The sequence below is a fragment of the Periophthalmus magnuspinnatus genome, chromosome 10 (genome assembly GCF_009829125.3).
Source record: "Periophthalmus magnuspinnatus isolate fPerMag1 chromosome 10, fPerMag1.2.pri, whole genome shotgun sequence".
Taxonomy (NCBI): domain Eukaryota; kingdom Metazoa; phylum Chordata; class Actinopteri; order Gobiiformes; family Gobiidae; genus Periophthalmus; species Periophthalmus magnuspinnatus.
In genome coordinates this window covers 25,205,089-25,220,446 of record NC_047135.1, presented here as the reverse complement: position 1 = coordinate 25,220,446, position 15,358 = coordinate 25,205,089, and the positions used below count along the sequence as shown (strand labels likewise).

At 40.6% G+C, this 15,358-nt stretch overlaps 1 protein-coding gene across 1 annotated transcript in view; it reads left to right on the top strand.

Annotated features, from left to right (window-relative positions):
* fstl5 (follistatin-like 5) overlaps nucleotides 1–15,358 on the top strand; it is a 363,935-nt gene that overhangs the window by 62,721 nt on the left and 285,856 nt on the right. Inside the window, exon 2 of the mRNA XM_055224723.1 lies at nucleotides 3,138–3,279. Within this exon, the coding sequence (XP_055080698.1) occupies nucleotides 3,148–3,279 (132 nt within the window). The 5' untranslated portion in view covers nucleotides 3,138–3,147. The remainder of the gene's footprint in view (nucleotides 1–3,137; nucleotides 3,280–15,358) is intronic.

The following is a 15,358-nucleotide window of genomic DNA, read 5'->3' as shown; positions in this document are numbered from 1 at the left end:
ATGAAAACCTGCCACATGCACTTTGAGGTTAAGGTACACTTAATTGTACCCTATTGGCAAATTTGTCTTGTGCATTTAACCCATCCTTCAATGCTGTTGGGGCATCCTGTTTGTAGTGGGCAACATCAGTGCGGTAGCTAGGGACCCATCTCGAGATTGTGAGCAAGTTTAGAGTACATAGTTGGAGAATTTGGCCTGTTGTGCATGTTTTAGTTGTGTTAGAATCAAGTTAATAAAGAGATAATGATGAGATAGGATGGATAAGGTCCTACGAAGTGAACTGTAAACAATATGTGCTATTTTCAGAAATGATTAAAGCGTCATTGTAGCATATTATGATTTAAATCAGTCTTCTATGCAAGTGCTACGAGCTTTAATGATGGTGGTTAGCATTGTGGGTGGGTTCAATAGGTACTACAAATAATGCACTTTTGAGACTGAATTGGTTGTATTTCTTTGCTTAAAAGATCTTTCACATTTTTTTTTCTCGGTTGGGACCCGTGGAGATGCTCAAAGTCACTTTACAGTCTAGTGCAATACTCATTCACTCCACACTTGGTGGTGGTAAGATAAGATACTATTGTAGCCACAGCTGCCCTGGGGTGGACTGACGGAAACAAGGCTGACCCCTCCAACCATCACCAACATTCATGCACACACCACTTGGCAATGTGGGTGAAGTGTCTTGTCTAAGGACACAACAACATTTTTTGCCACTGGTGCCCCACTGTTTTCACCTGGAATTTCCTGCGGTCTCCCATCGAAGAACTAACCAAGCCCGACGTTGCCATTAGGCTTTGCCAGAGAGCTTTGGCCACAACCAAATTAGCTCAAATAATATCATAAACCCCTCAATTTACAATTACGCCTGATTTTTACTGTTTTGCAAGGTGAAATCATTGCAGTTGTCAATGATATTGCACTAGGATTGTGCGTTAGCTGCATGGTTATTCTAGGTCAGTCAAGATATCGCAATCAATAATTCAAAAACCATACAACGTTACTATTTGAATAAACACATTTACCTCCCAACTTTTCCTCGAGTCTACCTTGGCTGCAATCTCTTTGCGACATCACACTCGCTCGACTAAGACACTCATTCTAATTAATCCGAAGCCCCAACTTTAATTGCCTTAATATATTGGCTCTTTGTTTCCCTTATCTGGATTTTCGTCATGACGTCTATTTCCTCTTAATTGATTCCAAAGAAGATCTAATCGGGCGTTTGCGTTCGTGTTCGGTATTGATAGCGTGGGTTTAGACCGTTGACAGTTTCGCTGCACTCATTGTCTTTGCTAATTACAGCCGGGTTGATCTATTGTCTGGGCCAAACGCATTGAACTCGCAGTGCTGCGGAGAGGAGGGTTCACTATTCTTGTCTTGTTGGTGTTTTTGACAGGCAAACCTGATATCGCCCGCCAATTTCTATTGGCATCAGTTTGGCTGTTGGCGCGGCAGGGATTGCGTGACTTCAATGGGAAAATGAGGACAATAATGGAGATTAGATCGGCCTGGTTTATTTTTGTTTGTGAGTATGGAGTTAAGTACGAGGCCTGTGAAAAGAATAAAACAGAGTAAACATTTGTATGGGATAGCTCGGTTGAGGAATGTTACGAAGTTTTATAGGCTTATTTTTGCATAGCTATCAAATGTCAAGAACTCTTAGTTATTAGCAACTTGCAAGCCAAGCCACCTCATTTAGCAGTATTTGTTCATGCCCAGTGAACAGTGAAGTGTTAGCAATATAAAGCAAGCAGATTTATGTAGTAGTGGGTAAAATACATTAAAGGAGGCATATTGTGCCAAATGGACTTTTATGAGTTTTTAACCGTATTTTTTTTCTTGATTTGTTTACTCAAAATTCTGAGGATTATAAGATTGAAGTGCTTCTGTTTTCAACTACCCCCTATTCCTACCCACATCACTGTACTAATCAATTCTTTGGGGAAAAAAAGAGTTCAGAGTGAAAATCTGGTCCTTGCGGTGTAATGCCACTATAAAGAGGCGGGACTGTCACTTCTGATGTTTAGACGGACCTGTTTCTGTTATTAACCTGTCCAGATCATTTCATGGTGTTTACAATGAACATCATGTAAATTAAGGGTCTACATTTGTATTACTTTATTATTTACATGTAGAATTATTCAGGGGTATCAGGGGTGTCCAAACTTTTCTCATTAAGGGCCATATATAGAAACACAGACAAAGCTGAGGGCCGATTGAGGGCCATAGACTGGTCGCCAATACAATGAATACTTCAAATCTGTGTTATTGTTACAAGTTACACTGAACCACTAGATGTTTATTCATGCTTACACCCTCAACACATTAAATATTTGAGATGGGCAGGAAATGTACAGTAAAAAGTACTGTTTAAGGTAATATGGACCAATTCACCTGGAAGCTTGAAGGCCAAGAAAATTGGTCTGAGAGCCGTATTTGGCCCCCAGGCCACAGTTTGGGCATGCCTGATTTACATGTACAATTAATATTTACAAGAAATGTTCCATAGTATGACATTAAAGCACACCTATTTTGCAAAATCGCCTTTTCAGAACTATTAGCCATGTTATAGTTGTTTCCACCTTCTCATTTAACCTCTCAAAGTTGTTTTTGGAGTGATTCGTGCATGTTCGAGCAATCTTTTTTGTGCCATTGTGCCGATCAACCTCTGTTTTCATCACCACCGGCATACGCCCACTGCTCTTTACTTACTTTGTTCTCCAATTTTATGTTATTACTTGATGATATTCATAGCCATGTTGGTATAAATGAAAAAAAAAAAATCTGCTACTTGCTAGTGTCGTCTTCAGCTATCTATAGGAGGGACGGACAGCTCAACAACTGTATGTTCTGATGATGTTTACGGTGACGTCAGCTCTCATTGGGCACTGCAGTTTTCTAACATGGAAATCAGTGGGCTTGTTCCTTTTATTAAGATATTTTAGATGAATATTGCGATTTTAAACGTGCAAATTATAACATAATGATCCAGGGGTGTCATAGATTATAACCAGATAGCAGACACAAGCACAATAGCTCTTCTTTAAACCTCATGAGTAGAGCTACAAAGTTCGGAAAGCCAATGCGAAAATTCTACAGTTCTTACAGTTCTCTTCTTGTTTGTTCTCTTCCAGAAAAAGTCCAATGGCGGTGGTCAGATGGTGGTCAGCGTGCTTGTCTTTACTGGCTCTAACCGCGGTGGACTGCAGCGGCGCACCCAGCAAGGAGATCTACGGGTCACCAAGCTATCGACCGCTCGTCCGCTTCAGACATAAGGTACTCCCTCCCTCATCTCTCTCTCCCGTGTTCCTAACTACGACCGCGAGATTCTTGGCCCAAGTACGTACCTCATTACAACGGAGCTTTCTTCCCGCTTCAAATGGCTCTCCCGTGGCTGTTGTTTTTCTGCCCGTTGCAAAAGACTTGATGATTCATTAGCCCTCCCTCTGAGCCAGGGGACGTTTCAAAGACTATGGCGAAGTAATGCCGCGGAGTTGAGACGAAGACGTTCACATGGCAATTTAAAAGGGAAAAGACGCAAGTGAGAGAGTTGAAGCGGCAGAGAAAGAGCGAGCCTTGAGAGTGAATTCTGAAACGGCTTTATTAATCGCAGCGGCATCGAGGAGGAAGTTAGTTTGGCCGTACTTCCAAACAAGGACGTGCTTTCTACATAGTAAAAGTACACTAAAATCTGAAAAAGGCTTATTTTACCTATCTATCACAGATTTCGAGCCGATAGTAGCTCAGTTGGTGGCGTTTGTCCACTGATCCGAAGGTTGCCAGTTCATCATTGATTGGGCAGTCAGATCCAATGACCCACAGGTTGGCGGTGCGATTCCAGCTCCCACAGATGAAGCCTATCGTTGTGACCTTGGGCAAGATGCTTAACCCATTGTTACCTCCAATCTCTTTGTGTGTCTTGAAGGTGGCAAAGTGAAATATAAAAATGTGACCTCTGCCCATTTATTTTCTGTCGATTAGCAATGTACCAGCTACTACAGTTAGCTCACTTAGTTTTCAGTTAGTTTTTCTTTACTCTTTACTCATTTTGTTGGTCTTTATTTAATTTATTTATCTTTATTTATACAGGGAGCGCCCAATGAGATCACTCCTTTTCATGGATGCCCTGTTCAAATACAGAAAAATACAACCATAAGTCCATTTAAAACATTAAACGCAGGTGCAGGTGTGATTACAAATGTTTATCACTAGATTATTCAAGTGCATTTGTGGCACCAGTGTATCCAGTTTTGCATGTCCTTGAAATATATTCTATTTTTGGGAAGCAACCAAAGGCATTTTTTAGACTAGACAATCATGTGATTTTGTATTAAAAGTTCCCAGCAGTCTATGAAGTAGTCCCTCATAAATACAGTGTTGTTCTCTTCTGACAGAGAGCGATGGCCAACCTACTTTTTCATAGAGTTGTACAGTGATAATGGGCTTTGAATTCATCACTTGTTATGAAACGAAGGGCTAAGTGAAAGAGTGAATCTGAAGGTTTCAAAGTAGAGGCTGCACTTTGGCTGTATATTATATCTTTAATCTATATCTTTAATGGAAAGAAAGATTTAGACTTTTTTTTTTCTCTAATTCAATGGGATGCAATATGTGTTTCTGTATTAAAATGGTCTTTTTGATACACTAAAATATTGTGACTTTAGAAAAATTTTACTTTTGGAAAGCATGGGTGAATGGCGCAAATGTTGTTTTCTATATAAAATGACAATGTAAAATAGATTTTTTTTAACATATATAAATACATGGAAATTCAAATATTTCCATTTTGATAGAATTATTAAGAAGTACTGTGACTGAGTGTGTTTTATATGGAAAGAGGAATCTGGTTTTAGCTCTTCATAGGCCACGATAACAGATTTTGAAGAATGATATCTTTCTACAGAGATACACTGCGATAAACGATAATATTGAAACTACTTTATTCCCTGACACAATAACAGTAAAGCAAGATAATCCCAGTAAACAATTTTAAATAGACAATATCATTAAAAGGCCTGAGCTGCAACGCATACAATACATACATAGCCGAATGGACCAATAATTAGCCACAGATATCACTTATTTAACCTTTTACAGCTCAAATGTTATTCTGTTACAACAAAAAATACTCAAAATCCATCTATTTTCTTTCGCTTGTCCAGAGCCGGGTTGTGGGGGTAGCAGTCTCAGCAGGGACTCCCATATTTCCCTCACGCCAGACACTTCCTCCAGCTTCTCTCTAATTTCAGATTGTATCTTTATGGGGCGATTGTACGTTGTATGCAATTTGAATGGTCATAATTAGCAAACAATTAGCAGCAATTATTAAAGCAACATCATTTCTCCTGCAAAAAAAAATACCTCTCTTATTCTGTGTAAAAGTGGCTAACCTTGTAGATAAAACGTCTACAAACATGTTCTGAAATGCATGGGATTGTTGGGTTAGTTTAAAGTTCAGATTTCTGTCAGCATAAATCGTAACTTGTTATAGCAATGCTTGTCAAAAAAATTACAATTGCATTTTTTTTTTTTTTTCCAATATCATGCAGCCGTAATTTAAGTGGGTCATGGTCTACCTTTTTGTCTATAAAGAAAGGGATGAAATGCCAGGGGCACAATTTATTGAGCAAGAACTGAGCAAGTAAAATAACGTTTTTAATGGTTTCAGACACATAATTCTCAAGGTCCTCATTTGGTTGCAGGTGTTAGTAATGAGAACATAACAATTCCTGTGTTGTACTGCAGCCAAAATACGAAATATTTTTATTGTCATTATTTGGAATGTGAATTTGAAAATTGGTTTTGTAAAATCTGAAGCAGTTTTGCATTGTCAGTAGCTCAGTTGGTAAAGTGTTTGTCCACTGTTCTGAAGGTTGGCGGTTTGAATCCCACTCTTGACATGAAAAAACATGTTGTGTCCTTAGGCAAGGCACTTCACCCACTTCGTGTTTGAGTACACTGGTGCGTGAATGGGTGAGTGGTTCCTTGATCTAAAGTGCTTTGAGTTCCTTGAAGGTGGAAAAGTGCTATATAAAAATGTAACTGTTTACCGTGTACTTTTTGTTTGTAATAAAGATCGTGCCGGGAGGTGGTTGCAATTATGAAATTACCTCATAAACTTGAATAATTTGACATACCTCATATGCAAGATTGATGCTGTGGTAAACTTTGAGAAGGTTGCTACGCTTTGTAATCCCGACAATGCAAACTACTGAATGACTTTTGAAAGCCACGTTCCATATAGTACTGGAGTGTATTTGGTCACCCTGGAGTTTGCATTAGAACAAAGGGAAAAGTGAGGCTGGCCACGACACAGAGCACAGAGGACAGAGGAGAGAGGGAGGGAGGATGAGGGAGAGAGGGAGGGAGCAGATGGCCTGGACGTCAGTGTGGATTGAGGAACTACAGTCTCGCAAAGCCGCTCCACTGCCCCGGCGCTCACTCCTATGACCTTTCAGAATACTTTAGACAGCAGCAATGCATTCTCAACCTCTCTCTATTCCTCTCTCTCGTGCGTTCTCTCTACTCCCCCTCACACCCTTTTTGACCCCACTCTTTCTGCTATATCTGTCCACTCGCTTTCTCTCCTTTTCTTTCCTGTTCCCTCTGCTCATCCTATTCTCATTCTCACTGTCGCTTCCCCTCTTTTTCTTTGTCATTCTGACTTCCTTTCTCTCTTGTTATCCTCTCATCCTCGCCTCATTTTCTCTTTCCTCTCTTTCTTTGCCACTCTTTTTTCTTTCACTCTCTCTTGCTTCGCTCTTGCCTTTCTTTCTCTCTTTCATTGTCTCTTTCCCTCTCATTCCCTATATATTTCCATTTTCCTCTATGTCCCTCTCTAGCCCTCTCTTTTTCCTTCTCGTTTTGTCACTCATTCTCTCTATCTCCCACATTCCTCTTCCCTCTCTCGCTTTCTGCCCCTCCCTCTTTCAATCTCTCTCAGACTCTCCTCTTTCTTTTTCTCATTTATTCTCTCATTCTCTCCGTCCCCACAACCCTCCCCTCTCTTTCTCTTCCTCCCTCTCTGTCTCCCTTTAATCCTCCCTCATTCTTTCTCATTTTTGCTCTCATTCTCTCTATCCCCCACACCCCTCTTCCCTCTCTCTTTCTCTCTCTCCCCTCTGTCTCTCTCTAACCTTCTCTTCCATTGTAATGTTCTCTCTCATTCTCTCTTTTCCCTCAGAACTACCCCTTTGCACCCTCTCTCTCTAACCCTCTCTTTATTTATATTTTTTCTCCCATTCACTCTATCCACCAAACCTCTCCTTCTTCCTCCCTCTCTCTCTCTCTCTCTCTTTCTTTCTTTTACCCTCTTTTGCTTCTCACTCTGTCTTGTCTTTCTCTCTTTCTCTTTCATTGTCTCTCTTTCCCTATATATTTCTATTTCCCTCTGTGTCTCTCTCTCTAACCCTTTCTCTTTCCCTCTTGTTCTCTCTCATTCTCTGAATCCTCCACACCCCTCCCATTTCCCCCCTCTCTTTCTCTCTCTCTGTCCTGTCTCAGTCTCTCTCTAAACTCCTCTCCTTCTTTCTCATTTTCTCTCTCATTCCCTCTATCCTCACACCCCTCCCTTCTTTCCTTTCTGTCCCTCTGTCTCCCTACAACCTTCTCTTTCTTTGTCATTTTGTCCTCTGTTATTTTATCCCCCAAACCTCTCCCTCTTTAACCCTCTTTATAATTTTCTCTCGATCCCCACACTCCTTCCCTCTTTCGCTCTCTAACCCTTTCTTTACCTTTTTCTCCCTCATCCTCTCTATCCCTTCAAACCTCTCCCTTTCTCCTCTTTCTATCTTATTTTCTCTCTCATTCTCCATTTCTCTCTCTCTTCCTATCTCATTTTCTCTGTCATTCTATCCCCACACCTTCCCTTCCCTCTCTTGTCTCTCTCTAACCCTCTGTCTTTCTTTTGTTTTTTTCTTTCTTTCCCCCACACCCCCTTTCTCTGTCTCTCTCTAACCCTCTCTCTCATTTCATTCTCTCTATCCCCCACACCTCTCCCGCTTCCCTCTACCTTGGTTCTCTCTAACCCTCTCTTTCTATCTCATTTTTTCTCTCATTCTCTCTTTCTCTTACTTTATCTCTTCCTCCTTCTCTCTGTCTCTCTCATTTTCTCTCTCATCCCCCCCTCTCTCTTCCTCTTTCTCTCTTTCTGTCTCATTTTTTCTCATTCTCTCTTCCTCTCTCTTCCTCCTTCTCTTTCTCTCTCATCATGTCCCTCATCCCCCCTTTCTCTCTCTCTTCCTCCTTTTCTTTCTATCTCATTTTCTCTCTCATCCTCCCTTTTCTCTCTCTCACTTCCTCCTCCTCTCTTTCTATCTCATTGTCTCTCTCATCCTCCCTGTCTTTCTTCCTCCTTCTCTTTCTATCGCATATCTCTCTCATCCTCCCTTTCTCTCTCTTTTCCTCATTCTCTCTGTCTATCTCATTATCTCTCTCATCCTCCCTGTCTCTTTCTCTCTCTTCCTATGTCTCTCTGTCTATCTCATTACCTCTCTCATCCTTCCTGTCTCTCTCTCTCTTCGTCCTTCTCTTTCTCTCTATTTTTCTCCCCCATCCTCCCTGTCTCTCTCTCTTCCTCTTTCTCTCTGTCTATCTCATTTTCTCTCTCATTCTCCTTTTCTCTCTTCCTCCTTCTCTTTCTACCTCATTTTCTCTCTCATCCTCCCTGTCTCTCTCTCTCTTCCTCCTTCCCTCTCTGTCTCTCTCTCTCTGTCTTCCTCCTTCTCTCTCTGTCTCTCTCTCTCTCTTCCTCCTTCTCTCTGTCTATCTCATTTTCTCTCTCATCCTCCCTATCTCTCTCTCTCTCTCTCTTCCTCCTTCTCTCTTTGTCTCTGTCTCTCTCTCTCCCTCCCTCTCTCTATCTCATCCCCTCTCTCATCCTCCCCGTGTCTCTCTTCCTCCCTCTCTCCACCTCTCTGTGACCTCTGTGTCTTTGTGTGCTAAGTCAGTGGAGGGATCTGAACGTGCGTACCCACAGATGGCGTAATGTGATCTGGGTAAAGTGCAGATAGAGCACTTCTGGTTGGCACCGGAGCTGAGCGAGGAGGAGACGCAGCCACACAATACAAACTCCCGCGTCCTGACAGATTCTATAGAGTTACAAGGCAAAGGCTGATTCACCGCTTAAGCCCATAGATGTGTAGGTTTGAGATAGGGAGCTTTAGCACAGTCGAATTCAGCAGGAAGAGGAATCTAAGGAAATGCGTCGGTAGAAGAGGTGGGTTACAATTCCAGATAGAGTCAGAAAAGCTGATAATCTGAATTCATTACGATTGATAATAACAAAGATAGGCTATGTACAGCAAATAAAACGCCACTGGAAGATGCTGTACCTGATTTATCCCATTGTAAAAAGGTGAAAAACACTCTGTTCCACCTCGTGATGTCACGTGGTAATACAGGAAGTACTCCACTGTGTTTTTAAATACACCTTCACTAGAATAATTTGGATATTTTCAAACCTGGATTACCGATCACTACTGAACAAAAGGTAAAATGTAGCTGTTAACTGGGAAAACTATTGCTTCATGACATCACAAGGTGGAACAGACCATTTTGAGCTTTGGAGATATAGACAAAATAATAATAAAGGCTTATTCAAACATGTGTGAATGAACCAAAACACAACTCCATCAAGAATCCATTTTGTGTATTATAGGACCTTTAAACTATTTGCATTAGTCCAAAGTTACTCCTCACTTTCCTAACTCATTTGTAAAGTCAACAACTAGCATGCCAACAGTGCACTTCCTGGTTCTTGGACGATAAAATAGTTTATAATCAGATGTAGACACCACACATTTGCTTTTACAATACATTTGTACTGGTGCAAGATATTTCACTAGCTTAAGCAAGTTAGAATAAGAAGTTGACAGCCTAATAATTTACATCGTATGCTTATCAAAGAAAATCTGAATTTGTCAGGACTAATAATCACAAAATGACACTTGGCATAATGGTTGTTAGCAAATATGTTTTTCAGTCATTAAATTGTATTGTTTGGAAATGAATGTTGAGCCTCTTGCATCATAATCAAATTGTAAAAATACCTAAAGATTCTTACCTCTATAACGTATGAATTCAAATGCAGAAAACAGTGTTATAAACAGTGTAATATTAACCTCCTGAGACCCGAGCTCTTGCATGAGATGCTTTATTAATTTCTCTTTGTATTTAGACTCATCAGGTCCCAGTCAGGCCAAATAACAAATAATTATCTTTTTACATTATGTGGTTTCTGAGAAAAAATTATGCAAATCAAATGTCCTCATATGTGGACATTTTACTCATTTTGATAAAACATTTAAATAATGATTTGCAAAAACTATTTATTAAGACCCTGAACACAGCAACATTTGTCCTGAATCTAAAAACAAAATGAGAAACAACAATTGTGCCTCTTGGAACAATGTGTCTCATGTGAAGAGCTGCTGACAGGAGCAGGAAGAAAAACAAAAAATAAATAAATAAAATATTCAAAAAATTCTAAACTGTTAAAAATGAATATATATAATATATTTACATTGTTGCTGTTATTGTATGCTGTTATTCTTCATCTAATAATTTGCACTGTGGCCTAGACAAACCAAAAACGTGTAGTCCACATATGAGGACGCCAGGTCTCAGGAGGCTATGAGAGCTGTATGTAGCCGGCGCTCTGATAATTTTTTACTATTACATCTGAACCTGTGTTGCCAGTTCTTTAACCTGCAGATAGAGACATACACGTCTTTCTCATTCTCAGTATATGGACACGTCATGCCTCAGGTCAAAGCTCAAAACCTCAAGAATTCACTCCATGAGCTGCAAAGTCTGCACTAGCACTGGGTAATGATTGGCTGCAGGTGCTGGGGTTTAGGTAGTGAGGATTCAGATTAGAGACAACTGGATTTCAGCACGGAAATGGCAACCCAAAAGAGTGACGAGCGTGAGACTCATTCTGCTTTCTGATTTATGACAATTATAACACAGATAGTTTATTAAGAATGATTCGGCCATAGTCGCTACTTCATTAAGGCGTTAGGATTTGGGTATTAAGTCGTTACCAAGCTTTAATCATTGCCAGTAAACTATTTGTTAAACCTTTGTTAAGTCTTTATCAAGTGTTATCTTATCGCAAACTATATAATACGCTACCGTCCAGTAGCGTCCAAAACATGACACTTTTCAACACTATAGATTTCAGACACTATAGACCATTTTCAAACTTTCTTAGACCAGCTCTGCTCATTCAACTGTGCTGACAAGATGGTGACCCTGGGGTCTTTGTAGTGTACTCAAAATCCTCAAACAAAAACGCCCTGTGACATTTGGAGAAAAAAAAAAAAAAAAAACGGTACAGGATAACAGCCATTTTTCATTTTTCACTCCGTACGTTCTTCCACCCCATCTCCACCGTTTGACAGTTGGATAGATGTGCGCGGTTTACCTCTCGTGTGATAAATGGTAATAGTATGCAGATGCAATAAGGACAGTGGTCTGGTTTCATTCGAGTGGAGGAGCCCATGCATCATTTTTGTAGCGTCTCACCAGAGCGGCACTGCGGGCGGACGTAGCACATTAGTTTAATTACCAAAGTCACTCCAAACTCGGTAATAAAAGGAGCGAAAGCAACAGGGTTATTGGGACGAGAATGATGGTGGTATAGACGTCTTCAGCTGTCGGCACAACTTTGGAAAAAAGATGTAGAATTGTTTGGATTTGAAGGACGTATAGGAAAACACCCCAGGCAAGGGATTACGATTCCATAACCTGCTTGTCAATGCCGGATCTTGGAAAATCTGGGTATATCAGGTCCCATATTTACTTTTTTTTGTGTGACTCAAAAAAACAACAAAACCTCATGGCGTATACTGTATATATAAACGTTAAAGTAGGACGTGATCATGGGTGCGCGTCCGACTCCATCTACTCTGGCTCCAATTCACTTTACATTGAAAAACTGTCACCCCTCTCTCTGTAACCGCTGCTGTCAGACTCTTCATTTTGGTCCATGATCCTGGTGTTTTTAATTCACTATTCTGTCCGTGAATCAAGATATGAAGATTAATAACAGACGAAATCAGGTGCCACTAGCGTCAGCAACAGGTTTGATCGTGTCGTAATGACGGGCAAGGGGGACCAAAAAGACAGAACTCGAGGAATAGTTTAACAGTGTTTATTTACAACAGAAGTTCAAAACGACGGTAGATCAAACGGTGAATCGGGGAGAGTGCCGTGGTCCAAGGTGAGAGCGTGAGGAGCAGGGTCAGAGACAGGGCGGACAGTACCGGTGGGGAAGAGCAGGGTCGGAAACGGAAGAGCGGAGCAGGATCTGGTGAGGAGCAAGAATATCCTGTAAGTAAAATCCCAAGAGCGCAAAAACGAGAACGGAGCCGAGCAGGGAGTACCACGAAGATACGCGGACGGTGTGGTTGATTGGTGATTAGCCCCAGGTGTGCACGGGAGGAGCCGAAAATCTCAGGCTCGAACACAGGAGGGAGCGGGGAGGTGCAAAAAAAAGGGGCGGGACCGGCAGGGAGCGTGACAGATCGACAGCGTTGCCAAGCGCCTGTGCTAAACCAGCGGTGTGGGGGCGGGAAGGAGCGTTACTTTTAACAACCGCGCTCCAGATTAGCACTTTGGTTGCTATGATACTCATGGTCGGGATTCGAATTATGAAACTTGGCTCCAAATTCGCCTCTACAAGTGCTAGCCTCGATGAGCTTCATTTGACTGGAGCTGAACGTTATGGGGGAACGTCACAGTCCCTTAGTCCACTTTTTTAAACAGTCTGTGCAGTTTCATACAGATAAAATTGGACAAAGTCGTGACGCTAACAATGGTGTTGCCAGTTGTTGTTGTGCACAGATACTTTTGGCAACCTCTCTTCTCTCAGTCTTCCCCAGGGCAGCTGTGGCTACAGTCAGTGTTTACAGTGAAATTTGGGAAAACTCTAGGAGAACTCTTTATAAACATCAGCTAAATTATGTATATCTTATGTATTATTTCCCCCGTGCTGACATGCAGAGAGCAGTTGAGTTTTTTATTAATTAATAATGAATCATGCTTCTGCTTTAACACGACCAAAACTCTGCCTTTTACTGTCAGAGGGGATCGTAGTGATAAAAAAGGAGCCAGAAAGTAGTGCTTAGAATGCCCGCCAATGAACACAAAACCTCAGACTCTTAATATTTTATAACATCGTAAACTTGCATAATGATATTTAAGCCATCCTCTTACCCTTGAAAATAATCAGTACATTTCCACTTGTGTTTTTCCTTCACCGCTTTGTGCTACTTCACTGTGTGCTTTGAGTCTGCATACACGGACTGCTGCATGGGTGGAGTAGCTGTTTTTTTTTGTTTTTTTTGTTTTTTTTTTACCAGCAAGGTCCCAGAAAGCAGTTTCAGACCGTTCCAGCCCACTTCTTACCATCATAGCGTGTGGAGTGAATGAAGAAAACAATGTAAAGGATGTCAGAGTGTCCTAAATAGTGCTATATAAAGGACCTATAATACCTTGAGAGCTTTTACGCCATGTTCGAATGCTGTTACCTCATCAAAAACATACCTGGAGTTGTGTTTTGTTTCATTCACACATTTGAGTAATCCTTTATTAATAGTCTGTCTACATCTCCAAAGCTCAAAATGCTCTGTTCCACCTTGTGATGTCATGAAGTGGTAGTTTTCAAAAGCTCCTTTTACCTTTAGTTCAATAGAGTTTGGGAATTTTAGCGCTAAAGTTATCCAAATGATTCTAGTGAAGGTGTATGGAGTTTAAAAACATGATGGGACACTTCCTGTATTACAGCATGACATCACAAGGTGGAACAGAGTGTTTTCTGTTTGAGAGGAGAAATCAGCCCAAATTTGCAGGGTTTGTGTGTTAAACATGTGTAAATGAGATAAAACACAACTCCAGGGATGTTTTTGATGAGGAAACGTCATGTAAACATAGATAAGATTGCGGAAAATTGTGTAATATGGGCCCTTTAAAATATATAAATCGCATCTGAGTATAAGTCGACTTATACTCAGATGCGATTTATGTGTGAAATATATGCTGTGTTGTTTGGCTGGTTCATCTTACACTCTGGAAAATATGGTAATTTATTTTATTTCTTATGGATCACTCCTGGACCAAAGGGGGATTACGCGCCTCATTATTATTTTCCTCCCCTTGTATTCTTATTAATATGTTAGCTAAAACTGCTACAAATGCATAGCTACGTGTTTTGCTGATAACATAGGCTGTTACATTATATTATTTGCATTTGTATTTTATTGCATTTGTCATGTGGTCAACAACATCAACAAAATGCACACAATAGGGCTACTATATACATTTAAAATATACACTTTCAAATGTATAGGATAATACTAGAAAGTAATCAGTGCATTTGTAGAGGAGAAAGTAATAGTACTGTATGATAATATTGAACTACAGTATTTGCATAACATTACTTGGTTTCAAACAGACAAAGTAAACCAATTTTGCAAGGTATTATAAGTATTATTTACACCAGATGCCCTCACTACTCCAAACCACTACATCATTTTTTCTCCTTGTCGCATTGTTGAACTTTCACAGCGTTTGTTTGTTCAAAACCTTGGAAAACCTCCCATTTGGAAGGGCATCTGACATAAAAGTACAGCAAACTATCCATGCATTGCAAATCAGATTGCAGCCAAAAGCAAGAGCCCATCCAAAGCCGACTTTGGAAAGAAAGATGTGACAAAGCACAAACAAAGTGTGACAAAAACATAGCCTGTCTGATAGAGGTCAATCTTTCTCTCAATACTTTTTCCTATTCCTTCAATCCCAGCCTCCACCAAGCCTGAGACGTAATATTGTTTTGAAGTGTGGAGGAGACAGCCAGAAGAAATGGAAGCACCACAAACAAAAAGGCATGAATTCAGTCCAGGAGGCTCAGTGCTGATAGGGTTTGAACACACATTTTCAAAAAACAACAATGTACAGAAAAGAAACAAAAAAAAAACCCAAAACATATTTAGATCACCATACTTTTTATTGCTTTGAAAATGCTATATTTGCTGAAAACAACATATTAACAAGTTTCACTTTCGTTGTTCACACTCTAAGTCTCCCCTCCCTTTGGTGTCCACACATAGACTGTATAAAAAAGTGTGACTAAGTGAGTTTGATGTCACCCATAGCGTTCGACTCCAGTCAAATGAAAGTCATCGAGGCTAGTGGCTACAGGGGTGAATTCGGAGTCGAGTTCCAACTGTGAGTATCATAGCAACCAAAGACGTAATCCAGAGCCAGGCTGTTAGAGGTAAGGTCTTTTCCCGTCCGCTCCACTGGTTTAGCAGGGAGCGGGCGCTTAGCAACGCTGTCAATCAAAATTGTT